The sequence below is a fragment of the Nilaparvata lugens genome, chromosome 3 (assembly GCF_014356525.2).
Source record: "Nilaparvata lugens isolate BPH chromosome 3, ASM1435652v1, whole genome shotgun sequence".
Lineage (NCBI taxonomy): Eukaryota > Metazoa > Arthropoda > Insecta > Hemiptera > Delphacidae > Nilaparvata > Nilaparvata lugens.
Window position 1 is genome coordinate 20,626,966 of NC_052506.1, and position 18,203 is coordinate 20,645,168.

The following is an 18,203-nucleotide window of genomic DNA, read 5'->3' on the forward strand; positions in this document are numbered from 1 at the left end:
ACAGTGTAGAAATATAATTAATTAATGCAGAGAATCGGCATCGCTATTCTTCTATCTTCATCCACTGCCATTATAACGTGGACCTCACTATAGCTCACTTTTACCTGGATTTAACACTAGCTAATAAACAAGCTCCACTTGCAGACTATAATTACGTATGTTAAAAATAAAATCCCTTAGTTATTTATATTTAGTTTATTCTATAAAAATCAATTCAAGATTTCAATTTTTGTATTATTTTTTGTTCTTGTTTTATGTGTGTAAATAGATTTTAATTTAATAAAGATGGAGCTCTTACAAAATACATCTTTAAGTAGCTTCTGTAGAGAAATAGAGGATAGAGTAATATTATATTACTAGACTACTATTGATGTGTATACCAATAATAATTATTTTGATTGATGCTTCGATATCATTGATTAATAAATCAATAAGGAAATTATAATACCATATTTCATTCCACTACAATATTGTATAAGAACTGTAACTGAAACCTCACTAATATCATGAAATATTATTACTGCATTAAGTAAGAAGCATGTAGTTTTCTGGACTCTACATAGTAGAGTAGGCTCAAAACATGATAATTGAAATTCTTTATGATACTCTTTCTCAAATTTTCATTTAACTCACATAGTTTTCCTATTCTGTGAACTAAGTATCTTGACCTAATTTTGTTTCATTCTTTCCTTGAATTGCAGGGCCCCCCTGGTAACAAAGGCTACAGAGGTCCACATGGTGCCATAGGGCCACCTGGTCCACCGGTAAGTGAACTAATATTTAAGCTAATCCAGGTAACTCAATCTATAGAGAAATTAAGCTGTCCATAATCCTAATGTTCAAGGATAGAATTTCACATCTACTTCAAAATCAAACTTGAAATGTCAAAGTTTATCCACTCTTTTACTGAAGAATGTACAAAAATGAAAAAGTATTTCTATTTTCAATTTTGGGATAAAATTACTCAATGATTTCCACTAGACTGAAACTTGCATCTATTATTTTTTTTTAATTTACACCTTCTCACTGGAATCTATCTCTTCAAACACTAACATTGGAAACTGAAAAAATGACCAAAAAATAGGAATAAGTCCACTTAAACTTAAAAACTTGAGTCTCTTTATAGTTTAGTCTTTTTAGTTTAGTGTTTTTTTAGGATTTAGCCTACACTGTTATTGAAGTGAGAATTTTTGTAGTTCGAATAATAATTGGACATCGGAGTTAAGAATATCTAATGTGGACATCGCAGTTTATGATAAATCAAAAAAGTATCGATCATTACACGAATAAGAATATTTTTCAAACTGTAAATAATCGTACAAAAAGTGAATAAGTAGCCTAGAATAAGAATCATAGTAGCCTACATCTCGATTACAGTAATTCTAATTTTCAATCATAAGAGCTAGTCTCGTCTTTATCAATTTGACTTGAATGGGACACTATTTGTTATTAATTCAAAATCATTTGATATTGTTCCGTATATTAAAAATAAGAATGGTAGAATGGTAAAAATTGATACAGTAATTCTTATTTTGAATCATAAGAGTCTCTTCTTCATCAATTTGACTAAAATGGGACACTGTTATTATTTTAAAATCATTTGATATTGTTCAGTATATTCTAAATACTGTGGATTGATAAATACTGTGGAATCTTAAACCTTCTTCCACACATTACACAATCATAATTCAACCTTTTTGTCGTAATTTGTAGGGCCCCGAAGGTGACGCAGGTCCTCCCGGAAATCCAGGAGACACGGGAGACTACAGCTACGGAATCACCGGCCAGAAGGGAGAGCAGGGAGAGAGGGGAGAGATGGGACCGCCTGGAGTTTCGCCCTATGTGAACGGGACACACGAGTTGGATTCCGAAACAACGTACTTGTCCCGAGGTCCCAAGGGTGACAAGGGAATTCCTGGAGGGTCGGGATCACGAGGTCGTAAGGGACTTCTTGGTGATAAGGGTCCTCTGGTAAGTCTGCAATTGAATAGTCAAAGTCAAAACATGCTTTATTCCATTATCACATTTTTTTTAATACTACGGTATCTATTAAGATTCTAAACATATATCATGTATACAGATTTGCAATAATAATATGAAAATGTGAATATAGAAAAAATGTAGCATTAGCGAACATAGAATTGTTCAATAACACAATAGGATCTATATATTTAATTGTTAATATAATTAATTGTTTCAAGTGTTTGTGTTTTGTTTCAATGTGGAAGTTAGTGAAGAATTTTATTGAAAAGTCGCACGCACATAACCTTTATTTGGACAATTTATTTTATGAAATTGGGATGCAAAGAATTTGGACTGTAGTCTGTTTCTTTGTACTAAAGTTGATTGTAAATAATGAATAAATAGATAAATATAATACCACAATATGATATAATAACAATATAATTCTTCAATAATAATAGCACACCTCAATATTAAGTTTTTGAATGAAGTCCGCCTGTAAGATTGAATTTGGGCACAATAATAAGCAGTTTATAAATTCAGTTTGATGTTTTCAGTTGCAATTTTGTCTCATATGGAAAGACATTATTTGCAAAGATATTTATAGATTTATATGGAAAATTGATTACTGTCAATCTCTTTTTTTCACAATAATGCAGGAGGACCGGAGAAAACTTGGAAAATGATAAAATCATTCTATCTTCTTTTGAATGTTCATGTGAATCTTGTTCTTAGAAATGAATATTGATTTATTAAATGTCTGAGTGTAATTGAAAAATCGTTATTGCTACATTGTATATTATATTCCAATATGTTTTATATTAGTCTGTAGTCATCGTCTGTAGTTTCTTAAATTCTCATAATTTTTTTATAAGCTGTAGTGCAGGATACTTGAGTGAAAAGCTCTAGTGAATTTTTGTTATTAATGGTTTCAGTTTCCAATATTTTGGTAATTGTTGGACATATTTTTGCAGGGCCAACCAGGTCTGAGGGGCCTGAAAGGAGATAAGGGGGAGCAAGGTAACGATGGTCCTAGAGGAAAGCAGGGAGTGGTGGGTGCCGTTGGACCAATTGGAATGAAGGGTCAAAAAGGTGTTCCCGGGTTCTCTGGTCTACCAGGACAGGATGGTTTGAAGGTGAGTTATTTCTCGAAGATGGGTTCATTTTTTATTTAAAGCCACCAGCTGATTTAATTCAGTTTAAGGTTTCGCTGTGCAAACGCCCCTTAGTTTACAGATCCTGACAAGGAACCTAGAATACATTTTCTCATGAACACTACCTTGTATTCTAGGTACATTGGATCCTGATAAATAATGATGCAATGGTCCGCGCAAACCCTAGTTTGCAGTACGGGGCTTTATGGCCAATATCATTTCAATATAACAATAGGAGCACACTGTTGCCGTTTTTATGCTGATTCCATCAAAAAGGCTCTCTTTCTCTCACACATTTGGCTCACAGGCTTTCTGGATTCTGTAAAGTCTGGCAGCACTGTACTCCATAAGAGCAATGCTGCATTCAATGGTTTTCACAGACTATACTATGTATAAAACTGATACGAATTATACAATAACATAAGTATGAATAGAAATATAAATCTTAGTACCCTTTTAAAATTATTTCGTCACTCATATCTGTGTTCAGAGTACTCAGATTTATATTTTTGTTTATAGGCCTATTCAAAAGTAGCCCTAAAGAAAAAAGACAATAACATAAGTTTTTTTAACTCATCAACAATGAGTTTTCTTAGATTGAGAGATTATATACTTTTCAACTTCATTCTACACTTGAAAACAAATTAATTTTATAAGTATGCCTGCTTTTAAAACAAATTTGCTGCAATTTGAATATTACGATTACCCTACCGTACGCTGTACAAGAGTAGCATTCTATTTCCTTTTAAAGGGAGAGATTGGACGTCACGGATCGTATGGAATAGCGGGTCCTCAGGGTCCAGAGGGTCCGCCTGGAATTTACGATCCTGATCTGGATACTGGTATAACAGAAGGTGTTATTGGACCTCAAGGAGAACTCGGTAATTATCAATCAAGATTATTGATCATATACCTTAAATAATTCAAGTCTATACTCTTTGATTATCGGTAAGAATCAACAGTTACTGTCAAACTTATTATTTTAGAATGCTTCCATTATTTCCGAGCTCTACATAAGAGATCTCTTGAATTTAAAGTTCACTAATAAATTCCTATCAATAAAAATCTGTCTTACAAATAAATACAGTATGGTAAATCTAATAAGAATTGTCAAACATAACGGTTCCATTTCTTTTTTGTTCTATTCATTATGGAGAAATACCACTACATTTATACACTGGACACTATATACAATAGAAGAATACACTGTATTATACACACAATAATTATTGCATCTACGCACTGTGTACTGTATGATACACTAATTTGTCCTTCTTTTTCTTCTCAGCCTTTTTTCACTCAGTTGGGGTCGGCGTTTCTGGTCAGTCGCTTCCAGAAGTCTCGCTCATGGGCTTCGTTTGGTGTTAGTCCCTTCTCTGCAACATCTTGGGCGATACATTTTTCCCATTTCTTCCTTGGTCTTCCCCTCTTCCCACTGCTTCAACATGTAATTTGTCGATCTTTTCTCCCCACATGATCGTGCTCCCTTCTCTCCACATGTTCTCTCTACACTGATTTGTCCTAATATACTATCAAGTATTTTGTCTTACAAATATTCATCAGCGTAAATTGAGCTCTTGAATGTACAAAAATTATAAATCAGAATATGTGTAATTTTAATTGAACTGTGTTTTGATTTCAGGTCCCCCGGGTCGAACAGGGGATAAAGGTCATAGGGGAAGAAAAGGCATTGTTGGCTACATCGGGCCGCCCGGACCTCCCGGGCCTCCCGGAAATCCGGGACCTCGAGGTCACAAGGGAACTTCAGTCAAGGGAGAACAAGGAGTTGATGGTAAGGAGGATGAAAAAAATGTATTCAATTATATACACTGATATCTTAGATACACTGATATATACTTAATTAAATAAATAAATTATTCTATTTCCATCATAAATTTCATTTGACATTCATTTTAAGTTTTGGAAATTATATGACCACTTTGACAAGTTGTGTGGTCATTGTTAGTAATGTATTTAATTGTAATTACTAAATAATTGTTAAGACGTCTCAACTGAACAAGATACTAACTATAACTATTCTTGAACACTTCATAAAACCAAGAGGGCTTTTCCTCCAATTTATCAAATAAAGTATTCTCAGAAGCTATTGATGTAGTCTATAAAAATATTGAGATAAATCAATGAATTAGGAACCAGTAAATTGTAGATAATATGATCCATGAGGAACATGTAGCATTGAACCTCAAATTAGTGTACTAGTATAAGAAACCGTACAATCCTGGTTTCCAAATCAGGAAACAATTAAACATAACTATTCAACAACTTATTCAGGCTATTTTACAAATTTTGGAATGAAATGTGAATGATGAAATAGGCCTCGTTAAAGTATTCAATCAACTTGGATAACTGTTTTACAAATTCTTACATTATAATATATTATTCCAATATTTCAAATATAGCTAGTAGGTATATTAGTTTATTTCTCATATTTATATTATATCATATTAAAATATAATTTTCTTAACCACCTCATTTATGATGTTCTATGATATCTTTATGTCAAGACGTCTACAGGGCACGAGCTAATTCCATACAGAAAACAGCCTATCTAGATCGAGTGAATATTTTCATATTTTTCCACATATCGTGCATCTTACCACTCCCCAGTTTATACCATTTCCAAATCAGCGTCTCATATTTTATTGCTTCCACACATACTCTGAATGTTGATATCGGACTATTCATGGTGTAAGATTCAAACTGTGAGTACCGTATTAGTCATAAATAATGTATTATCAATGCTGACAATTTGAAGTCAATCTCACTATAGCAACTATCCATATATATATCTATATATCTATCTATCTATCTATATATATATATATTATATATATATATATATATATATATTATATATATATATATATATATTCCATATATTTTATACACTTCAATTATATATATTAAATTCAAAAGAATATGTCTATAATAGATACGACTCGTAATGTGTTTCACGTCGATTCCAGAAGAATATGTAAACTTGAAGCGGCCCATACACTGCCCGTGCATTGCACATCCTGCCATTTTTTGTATTGGCACGACGAGCTTGGCATGGCATGATGAGCGCTATTCACTGTAAATTCAGTTCGCTCCGTGCCGTGCTAGAAGTCGGTTGTGAAAGTAATATTTTTTGGCCTGAAAAAATCAAAACTTTCCGGAATGCCATCGTGCCGTGCAATGCAGGACGTGCTTAGCACTACATTCCTCACACACTGGCACGATCCTTCCTTTTTTGGCCCGTCCTGCAAGCATGAATGCAATGCTGGACCTGTGTATGAGCTCAATACTATGTACTTATATGTGAACATAATTTTATGTGTTTGTGATTGCAGGAGTCCCCGGGACAGTGGGGCCGCAGGGACCAAAGGGCTTCGAAGGGCCGATGGGGCAGGTCGGCGAGAAGGGCATCGCAGGGCAGACGGTGGTTGGCCCACCTGGTGAGGACGGGTGGCCTGGTCTACAAGGCTACAAGGGCCAACCTGGAGACAGGGGCGAACCTGGAATAATGGGTAGGTCTACCCATGGATAAGTGAAATCATATACGATAATTATACTAATCTATTTCTGATAATGACTATTCAGGACACCTTTTTATTATTAAGTTTCATTTCATTTTATTGAATTAAGTCGAAGAATATGTCATATGCGGTACTTTAGTCTGTGGTACTTTTCTAGGAGTTGTGTGATTTTGAATGATTGAATAGATAATATGTTATTTCAATTATTAGGCTATCATTATTCAAAGGTCAAACCAATACTGAGATTTATTAAATTATATTAGAGTCACGATAATCATTAGAAACCGGTCGTGTGAGGGAAGAAAATGAGAGCACTAGTGATTCGATAATATTATAAAACTATCAATTATAGTTAAGATATAGAAATAGTTGAGTAAAGTCATATACGGTAATTATTATAATAATGTATTTCGCTTTTTCATCATCATTCAAAATTCAGACCTCATTTGTGGTACTGGTCTGAAATATTTATTTTCAGAATGAGTTATTTGAATAATGATTAAAACTCACAGATATACAGGATTTGTAACCCACAAATCGTATTTTTTCAAATACTGTACTATTCATTATTCCTCCTAATATTTAATAACCGTGATTATTCTGATGCAAGCAAACTATTATTTTTGTGATTTTTTACTTTTTTCAAAGTTCACATTGAAATATACAATAACTAAATTTCCTCACTTTTCCTTTTACTTATGATACTCAATTTTCATAATGAAGATATGATAATATTTTCTAGCCTATATTATTGTGTTCTTAATTGTATAGCTAGATGAAATGTGTTTTTATTCAAACATTATTTTTTTCGGGAGCAATAAATAATATTTTTATCTTAAATTACGGTAACTTTAATGTTGCTAATATTGTTAATTACAGGTATAAAGGGATATCCAGGAATCGGAAGGAACATAACAGGACCTCCGGGTGAATTCGGACCCCCCGGACCTCCCGGACCCAAGGGTAATCCGGGTGTTTTCGGACAGCCTGGCTGGCCTGGCCGGAAGGGAGACAGGGGAGATGACTGTGGTTACTGTCCACCAGGTAAATAAATAATTATATTTTAACATTCAACTAAATTATGTTGAAATTTTTTTAAACAGTAATAGAATTACTAACATCCTGAGATATTTTTAATATGGTATGAAATAGATAAAGGATAGATCATTCAATTGAGAATTCAATTAGAAGATTTCTACAATTCTAAAATACCATGCAAGATTAATGAGTATTAACTAGAATGAGAATGAATGATTATATAATACACAACCATAATTTCTTATGTTTAGTCTGGATAAATGATGGATATAATCGCAGCCACCTCACAAAAGCAGCCAATAGTGGTGTAGGCTACATAATTCATTAGTTATAAATTTCTAAAAAATTCATTAATATCAAATTCTTGGACTAGAGCAAAGTATTGCATTTAATCAGAATGGAAAGCAGTTCTTGAATTATTATATCATCAAACGCCAGATAAATCGTAGTAAGTAGAGTACTATATACTCTTTGTCAAAATTATCTCTTGTTTCTGGATTTAAATTTTTTTTAACTAATTGAAAACTGTGTACAATTCCTGTTTCAAAGTATTCCTATAAAGATATATTTTATTGAATCACTATAATAGTTCAAGCTGAAATAAAATCTTGGACGTTTCTACATAGTTTTTTAGAATAATTGTTCTCATCCAATGCAGTTAATCAATAATTTGCAAAACTTATGAATGATGGATAGGTTGAATATTTAATACCGGTATTAAACATGATGGTGATTTTGTTTACAGGTATCGATGGTTCAAAAGGAGTGAGAGGTGAGGCTGCCAACAATGGCATTCCTGGACCTCCCGGTTATCATGGCATTCCGGGCAGGAGGGGCCCCAAGGGCATCAAGGGGCCAACTGGCCCCAAGGGACCGAGTGGAGTAGATGGAGCCCCGGGGGCACCAGGTATAATTAAATACATATTTACGTATTACTGATAGCCTGATATAAGAAAGGATTTTCATTTATGTCTTAGGCCTATAGCTATAGCATGAAAAATAGATATTTAAAGTATTGATTTGCAGGTATTCAAGATTCCCAACCACATTACAATTCATCAATGCTTTTTAAATTGTTTTAAAATGTTTATCAAGATCCTTAAAATGTCTTAAAAACCTATAGCATGAAAAATATATATTTAAAGTATTGATTTGCAGGTATTCAAGATTCCCAACCACATTACGATTCAAGTAATGCTTTTTACATTGTTTTAAAATGTTTATCAAGATCCTCAAAAATGTCTTAAAACCCTATAGCATGAAAAATAGATATTTAAAGTATTGATTTGCAGGTATTCAAGATCCCCAACCACATTAAGATTCAAGTAATGCATTTTACATTGTTTTTAAATGTTTATCAAGATCCTTAAAAATGTTGTCAAGAAATATTACGTCTCATAACCCTTTCCTCTTGAATCATCAATTCAATTTCAATTGTATTTGTTGGCAGGTATCCAAGGAGTGACCGGTGCGAAGGGTGAGAGAGGTATCATCTTCCCCCCACCAAAGAACAGCTACCAGCCTGAGCAGGGTGATAAGGGCTTCAGGGGAATAGCAGGACCAGTGGGTCCTCCTGGAGATCCGGGTCCACCGGGACCTCGCGGAAGGCAGGGACGGAAAGGACTTATGGGATTCAAGGTAAATTTCAAACTATCATATTGAAATGATATTATAAAATGATCATGTTTTGCCTTGATGAGTGTAAGACTGAGTTAGTGTAAGATTCGAAGAGCTTGCATCCTAGTTCTGAGATTCAAATAAGATTTTCATTTTTTCTCACCCCATTAATTTATAAAAATGATATCATGTTTCATAAACCGCACCTCTATATAATAAGAGAGAGTAGGGTTGTATTGTTCGCATCAAAACATGCCAATTTGTGGATTGCATACCGGAAAAACGGGAATGATTCAGATCTCCAAATTTTGCACACAGATTCTAAAAACACCGATCTCGTGCAAATACCAAGCCCAAATTTCAATTTTCCTGCTAGATTTTTCAGAATAAATGTTCAAATTTCATTCATGGGCCATGAATTATTATGATAATTAAAATATAAATACCATTATATGTTAATATTGAACTATAATCTAGAGACTACCTCTTCGAAACAGATGGTTGAAATTGGTAACTTAATTAATAAAAGTCCAAATTTTTCAGGTTGGCATTAATTTGAGGAAGAGTTTTAAACAAGATTCGTGTTCTGTCATTTTATTATGTTGAAGAGCCAAGTTAAAGAACTTATCTATATTATAATAAAGGGGGGGAAGAACTGGCTCATACACGTACGGGATAGGAAAATTATGTTTGACGTATCATCACGTCTAAACTACTGGACTGAAATTAACCTGAAATTTTGCATATAGATTCTTAACTAACCGAGGATGGTTCTAGGTCTTCTTCAAACTCTTCAAGATTCCACTCGGTCAAGTTTTCAGTTTGTCAAGTTTTAAAATAGACCCTTGCGGATCACGGGTTACCTGCTAGTTTTCAAATATTTCAATAGTAGACTGCTGCATCAAATGTCTCAATATGCTAACTCATTTAATACATTTAAGAGCACAACTACCCAATTGCAATTTTGTATTCTCCAAGTAAATATTATGATTTTTCAAAGATCTACCATCCTGCACAGTATCAATCTAGTATTATCTCGAGATCTTTTTCATATCGCTGAAGAAAATGTCGAATTTGAGAATTGTCAATTTAATAATTTAAGCTAAAATCCAGTGAGATTCAATGCTTGTACCGTTACAAGCTTGCACTAGGTTATTTTCAACTCTGTTGGTGTTGAGAGACTTTGTTTCTCAACTTTAATACAGTTATTATGAAGTGTTCATCGTGCTGAACAAAATCGATGTTATTTCTGAATAAAAAGTTTCAATGAATGATTTATTGATCTATATAAAAACAATAATGAATGATTATTCCATTTATTTCAATTCTTAACTGAGCCATTAACAACAAAATGATGGGTTTTATATATATAAACTATTAAAATGTTGATAAGAATTTCTCATTTTTATAAAAAGTTTGACTCTATTTTAATGTACGATTTCTTATTTACATGAAAATGATGTTTCATCTTCTTTAGGGAAGTGATGGAGACATCGGTCTGTCCGGACTGGACGGTACTCCGGGTTTCAACGCGACGAAGGGCGAGCGGGGTGACGACGCCGATGTGCCCAAGGAGTACCTGAAGGGAGACCAGGGTGAACCGGGCATACCGGGCAGGAGGGGACAAAAGGGGGAGACCGGATCACCGGGAGAGACCGGATCGTCGAGCAGTGCCAGCATCAACAACAAGGGAGAAATGGGAGTCAAGGGACCCAGAGGAGAGCCAGGTCAGCTCATTTGCAACTAACACCATACTTGTCGAATTTTCAGTGGGCTGTGGCTTAGGGCCAGGTGAACAGGAGTTGAGGCTTCAAATGTGTTAAGTTATATTTTACCACATTTATATTTTGTTAAATTTGAAAAAATCTTAGCATTCATCTTTCCTCAACTAATTCTTGGTTTTTACTATCACTATAGATGTTCTATGGTTCCTTAGTTGTTTGATTCAGTTACCGGTAGCAGCTAAAGCCATGTTTACATCAGAGTTGTTTCAATTTTATTCAATTTCAATTCATTCACAACACACAAAACAATACAATGACAAAAAGTAATATACTATGTTGCTTTTTGTCATTGTATTGTTTTTTGTGCTCTGAATAAAATTGAAACAACTCTGATGTAAAGGTGACTTTTAGATGCTACCGGTAACTGAATCAAACAACTAAGGGACCATAGAACGTCTATAGTGATAATTAAAACAAGGGATAAGTTGAGGAGAGATGAATGCTAAGATTTTTTCAAATTTAACAAAATATAAATATAACTCAACACATTTGCTGAAGCCTCAACTCCTGCTCACCTGGCCTTATGCCACAGCCCACTGAAAATTCAATTGTATTACAATAAAACAATAACAGTAACAATGCAAATAACACATAAAAAATAAGATAATATTGCTAAAATGATGTGGTGTACTGGTGTGCTTGTCATCTGATATTTCAAATTTTGCTGAAAAAGCTCAGCAACATTATTCAACTTGTTAAATCCAAAAAAATTGAGTACTTTTTCAAGAAAACTACCGTATTGATAAACAACATTTGGTTGACTACTCTGGTGGAAACGTGGTTCAACTCGAACAATATATGTGGGCATCTACTTTAACAGGTTAATGGGTCGAGTACGGTACAGTACCGGAATGTGTCAACATGGTTAGATTTACAAGCGTCTAGTACCGGTAACTGTCTGTAAGTACGGTAACTAGAATGTCTACTGAAATTGCGGAAATCAGGTGGTATATTGCGGAAGGGGTGCATATAGGGCTTGTGTATTCCATTTTTGGGTTCAAATGTAATCTTAGTTACAAACTGTTTGTACAAAACATCAGGCAATTTTAATTGGGTTTATTAACTTCAAAATTAAATTCATTGTTGGTTATCCATCTTGTTTTCACTATTATTATTTCTATCGTATTTCATAAAACTTCAAAGTGAAAAAACACTCACATTCTTTGATGTGGCGACGTCCGTTTCGTGCTGGTTTTGCACATTTTCAAGCCAAACATAAACTCCTGTTCTTGATGTTTCTGTTTGGCTTGAATTTGTGCAATACCAGCACGAAACGGACGTCGCCACATCAAAGAATATGACTGTTTTTTCACTGTAAAGCTTTATGAAATACGATAGTAATCAAAATTAAAATAAAAAGACTAAGAAATTGTCAATTTCTTTATTTTTAACTTTGGAAACATGAAGACTTCATTCGCATGCGCTGCCATACTTGAATCAGTTTGAATCTTCTACTGTGAGGGAACATAACTTATACAAAATAACTTATATTTTGCTCAAAAACAGTTCCGGTAAACAATACAAATCGTGAGAGACCCATTAAATCTATTCCTTTGAAACCTTCAGAAATCAAGACGACATTTTTATCATTTTTTTTAAAGGTGCGTTGGGAAGAAAAGGATTGACAGGATTTGGAGGCGAGCCCGGTATACCGGGATTGCAAGGACCTCCCGGAACTCCTGGTATGTCTCCTGAAGGTCCACAAGGTATAAAGGGATTCCCAGGCGAGCCTGGAGAACCAGGAACCAAAGGTTCTATAGGAGTACCTGGCAAAAATGGCCTGTCAGGATTGCCCGTGAGTACCGTTCATCATATAGGCTACTACTTATATGAATTACTACACATGTTATCACGTCCTTGCAATCAACAAATATCGTATGGTCTATCATTCTTTCATTGTATGTTTGTATACGCCAACAGTTTTAATTCTATACTGTATAATAAGAGGTAGCCACTTTTCATGATAGATGAAAAAGTATAAAGTAATCACGTTTGATATTCAATCTAAATTTCTCAATAATTTGAATGCATTTTCAGTTTCTTCAACATAACTGCAAATAATAGGCCTATGTCATGTTTCTAATATCAACACATTAATTCAAACACGATCGATTAAGCTGTCCGAAGCTCAAATAATTACTCAAACATTTTCTAATTGCTGGTGGTTTGAGAGTAATATTACTGTTTTTCATTTAGTTTATAAACCTTCAAAATTTAAAATTCTTAATTTATGGGAGAAAATTATCTAAATTTTGAAGAAGTGGAATCATAAACTTCTTATTATGAAACTTTATATCTATCAAAATTTGGGACAGAGGTAGGTAGCTTTGGGTTCAGCCTGTTGTCTTTCTATCATATATATATATATATATATATATATATATATATATATATATATATATATATATATATATATATACAGAGTGTTTACGAACTCCCTACTAAATATCAATACTCTAGGGCATTGTTCCTGGGTGGAAAACATATCTAAATATCATATTTAAATTGTCCAGAAGTCTTCAGCTACTCACACAGCGGCCATTTTGCTTTTTTCACTCACTATTTTTTTCTAAATAATGGTTATCATAATTATCATCTATCATATATAATATCATATATTGTATAATATTAGGATTTGTATCTCTGCTGATAAATAAATAACAACACATTGAAAAATCATTTCATAAATTTTATGCATGAATGCAAAATTAGGTACTTCTAAGGAGTAAAAGGTCAAAGGACTCAATATCAGTTATTTCGAATAATTTTTTAAATAATATTTTCGAATATTTTTTAAATAATAACGGTAGCATATCAACTTAAGTTCAAACAATTGATTGTAGGGTGAACGAGGGCTGAAAGGAGACAGGGGTGACCCGGGAGTGAGCATCCTCGCGGGAGACCTCGGTCCCCTCGGTGACAGAGGACAGAAGGGAGAGCCGGGAGACGAGGGTCCTATCGGGTACTCTGGACCACCTGGGTACGATGGTCCCAAGGGAGTCAAGGGAGGTGTGGGAGACCCGGGCTTTGGCGGCGGTGAAGGGCCTCTGGTAAGTCAAATTGAATCAAATTATTTATCGTACAAGAAACATAATACAATATTCAGTACGTAATTGAGAATTAAACTAAAAAATATCATTTTCATTTATAAATTTCATAATTTAATTTCTAAATTTCTAATTTAGTGTGATATCATAAACCTCAACCTTTGGAGAACATTAACTTTTTATCAAAATTTTAGAGAGAAATAGTACAGGCTCAGCCTAGTTTTTCCTTCGAAGTCATAATTATATTATGATTGTGGTATTTTGTACAATAAATGAAAAATTAAAATAAATAATAAAATTAGGATGTGTATGATAATAAAATGACGATGCATTCTTGAATTGTCGCTGATTACAAAACAACTCATTTCAATCATCATTCTCTATTTTTCTGTTCAATAAAATCATCAACAGTTAACCTAGAAACCTTTCAAATACTTAAATTACGACATAGCAGTCTGATCTAATCAAGTATTTGAAAGAGATACAAGTAGTTCGTAATGGAAAGAAACATTGAAGACTAAAAATGTATGTAGTATAACTAAAATATTGGAACTTTGCGCTACATGTTTACTACCTTATTTTCAATAATTAGGTTAGAGTGAATTGCGCCAAAATTGATGACAAGCCTTATCTGTCAGCTGTTGATACTGCCGGCTACTGTGCTACTGTGATATCTCTATATTGTCTGTTTTCATTTTAAAACTAACTCAAGCTTGTTCATTTCTGCAACCCCTGTTTATTTTCTGTTTATCTGCTTTAATTTTATAGTCTTCCCGTTTAACGTAATTTTTTGTCATTTTCTGTGTTTTTCGAACCTCTGTGTCTAATTTAAATATTAAAACCGCGTGGAAAAATTCCCATTGGTGGACTTTTCCTTATTAGGCACAGGATTGGTTCTTGCCCAAATCACGTGGTTCTTCTTCTCAGAAGAAGACCAGGTGATTTCCGCTTTTTGGGAAGAAGAGACACTTGCCTTCTGAGAATCGAATTATCAGGACCCGTTTAATTTGTCCTATTAAAATTAATGTTTAAATGGTTTCTCTTCTTGTTAAATGTAATATATCCAGTGTGTTAAATGTGTAGCTCCTCTGTAGTCTTGTGCTCTTAAATTAAATTGGAAGGCAAGTTCAATTTGTATAAGCTTATTCCTGAGGAAGAATTGTGAAACTAAATCCTGGGTGTCGCCATTCCACGCCAGATCTTCAAGTGAAATAAAATTATTAAGTGAATTGGGGCCCCACGATCGAGTTGGTGAGCGAAAAATACTTATTCTATCCAATCAGTGAATTGAGAAAGCTACAATTTTCTATCAATTAATTATTGTGAAAGAGTGCAGGACTATATCCTCCTATAATACCGTGTAACCCCTATTAAAATCCTAATTGCACTATATTACCAAGAACATTCATATTATTATCTCATATCAAGAACATTTATTACCAAATTTTGAAAACTCTATTATTCCAATTTGTCAATTATTTAATTAATTATTATTATTTGATTCTTAACGATTATAATTCATCAATAAATTTGCATAATTGTTAACCAGTTTCAGTAATTTCTCTAATTAGATCCTGCTCAGTTCGGTCTATAATTACCATATTGGTTTTCCTCTGTAGGAATTATTTCAGGTATTGGAATATCAATATTGAATTTACTTGTTATTCATAAGAAATAAATTACATTCGCTGTGCTCGGGTTTGAATTGCCTGGAGATATTGGTAGGCTATCACGCCTGATTCTCAGGCAGTTTATATCAGAGTACGGCGGAAATATTATTTCTTGTGGAATTGTAGGATATTCTGGACGGGTGTAGGCAGCTCTGCCGGCTGATTTTTTATCCGAATTACAGGTGTTAAGCGTCCAGAGGCTCTTGCGAATCCACAAGATTGGCGCCCGAACACAAGACGGTGAAGGAGAGGGAGCTTATTTCATCTTAATAATCATAAATTTATTTCAGAGATCGACTTATCTACGCTTGAGAGGGAGCAGAAATATAAATATTTCTTTTCAGTGGAGTCGTGGGTCGCCTAGCCATCAATACTCTGTTCAATATTGTTGTTCAATTTTATTTCTTAATAATTATTGATCGAATTGAGCAGGTATTTTTTGTTGCACTAATGGGGGCTACACGGTGTTACTCTGATGTATTAATCCCTGAAATGAACAAGCTTGAGGTAGTCGATTTATTTATTAATTTGTGATTGTTCATACACTGGATATTATTTTGATTGTGTTGAATTTTATGTTGATCATTACGGTATATTATATTGTAGAGTATTATTGTATTCTAAAACGTATTATTGTCGCGATTTTGTCTTGCTTTGAAGTTGTGGGAATTAGTCAGCGGTATTAATTCTTCAGAACTACAAGATAATTTGCACTGACCTGATTCTGTTATTCCAATTTGCGCGCACCACTATCATTCACTCACTATTTTTCACTTATTGGATTTCGTCTACACTTCACTTTTTGGGAGAATCATGGCAAACCCCGCCACGGAACTGGATGGGTCTACCACATTGTTTACACCGGCAGATCCTGTCTCACCCGAAGCTCCTCCAAAACCGGCAACCAGCGCGACTTCAGTTGACTTTGAGCGCGGCATTCGAGAGCGTTTGTCATCGACTCAGCTAGAGGAAAGTCAGCCAATACTTAATTCGGTGCAATCATCACCAATCGCCAACGTCGATCGGCGCGAGGTAGATCGTCAAACGTCTTCCAATGATGTCGTTGCTGCTGAGTTGGAGACCAAACAGCCGCAGGGGCTGCCATATCTACCACCTGGGACGATTAGAAGAAACCGGCAATAGATTGGACAAGAAAATAGAAGAAACAAGTAATAGTTTGGACAAGAAAATAGAAGAAACCAGTAATAGATTGGACAAGAAAGTGGAAGAAATGACCGCAAACTTTTTGCAACTCAAAAGTAACGTTGAGGATTTACATCGAAAAATGGATGAAAAACAAATTGAAGCTAAGAATTATACAAATGAACAAATACAAACGGTGAGAAGTGAATTTGGTGAAAGAATTCTAAACCAACACCGGGAAAATACTGAAGCAAATGGTGAATTGGAGAGCAAGATTACCCAGGCCAATGCTAAGCTAGCTCAGAATGATGTGAGGTTAGGTGAATTGGAGGCTCAGCAAACAAATCACACGGCCCAAATAAACCAGCTGAGAGCAGATGTCACACAGAATTCAGCTGAAACTTTAAATCCCGAAGTAATTAAGGGATTGAAAACTCAGCTAGATCAAACTAAAGCCGAGTGTCTACAAATAAAGAATAGTTTGGCTAACGTTTCTGGTGGTAATAATCATAATACTGGACAAATCTTGTCATCTTTACCAATATTTGATGATACTGAGTGCACCATTCAACCACGGGCATTCATTCAGCATTTGCAGGCTATTGATTCCGTTACTACTATACCATGGATTACGTGGAGAATGCATCTTTTACTATGTCTACAGAAAGAACCACTGATACACTTCAGAAGTCGCATTACTGAATTCAACTCGTTAAAGGATTTTATTGACAACTTCTTAGCTACTTTTTGGTCTCCTGCAAGACAGAGAAATTTATTGTCTCACATCATTACATGCAGATATGACAAGCAGAATACGGGGCTGTCCATGAGTGCCTTTTCAGCCCACATTCGCTATTTGAACAATCTGATGGATAATCCAATCGAGAATGGAAATTTGATCGAAATATTAATTGGGAAGTTACCTTATTCCATTCAGACGGCATTAAGCTCGCAAAGTTTTGAATCCTATGACAAGTTTGAGGCTTGTTTGAGTCGAGTACAGAGTGTAGACGATAAATTTGGTTCACGGAATTTCAAAACAAACCATCAGAAGGATGAGAGGTTAGGTGTTGTCGTGAATGAAGTTGAAACTCCTCATCGTAATTATAATCGAGGCAGTCAACCGAGTCGACCTCAAAATAATAGCCGTGGATTTGGAGATAATCATCGGAGAAATTATAATGAGGGAAGTTCATTTATTCCAAATAAATCAGTCGACTCAACTACAACTCCAGAACAAAACATAAAC

At 34.4% G+C, this 18,203-nt stretch overlaps 1 protein-coding gene across 1 annotated transcript in view; it reads left to right on the forward strand.

Moving 5' to 3' along the window:
• Nucleotides 1-18,203, forward strand: part of LOC111049236 — a 130,335-nt gene that overhangs the window by 73,892 nt on the left and 38,240 nt on the right. Inside the window, exons 5-17 of the mRNA XM_039422735.1 lie at nt 702-764; nt 1,714-1,971; nt 2,937-3,098; nt 3,868-3,997; nt 4,759-4,908; nt 6,470-6,646; nt 7,535-7,699; nt 8,439-8,600; nt 9,144-9,331; nt 10,788-11,037; nt 12,696-12,889; nt 13,938-14,144; nt 16,848-17,454. Of these exons, the coding sequence (XP_039278669.1) occupies nt 702-764; nt 1,714-1,971; nt 2,937-3,098; nt 3,868-3,997; nt 4,759-4,908; nt 6,470-6,646; nt 7,535-7,699; nt 8,439-8,600; nt 9,144-9,331; nt 10,788-11,037; nt 12,696-12,889; nt 13,938-14,144; nt 16,848-17,454 (2,713 nt within the window). The remainder of the gene's footprint in view (nt 1-701; nt 765-1,713; nt 1,972-2,936; nt 3,099-3,867; nt 3,998-4,758; nt 4,909-6,469; nt 6,647-7,534; nt 7,700-8,438; nt 8,601-9,143; nt 9,332-10,787; nt 11,038-12,695; nt 12,890-13,937; nt 14,145-16,847; nt 17,455-18,203) is intronic.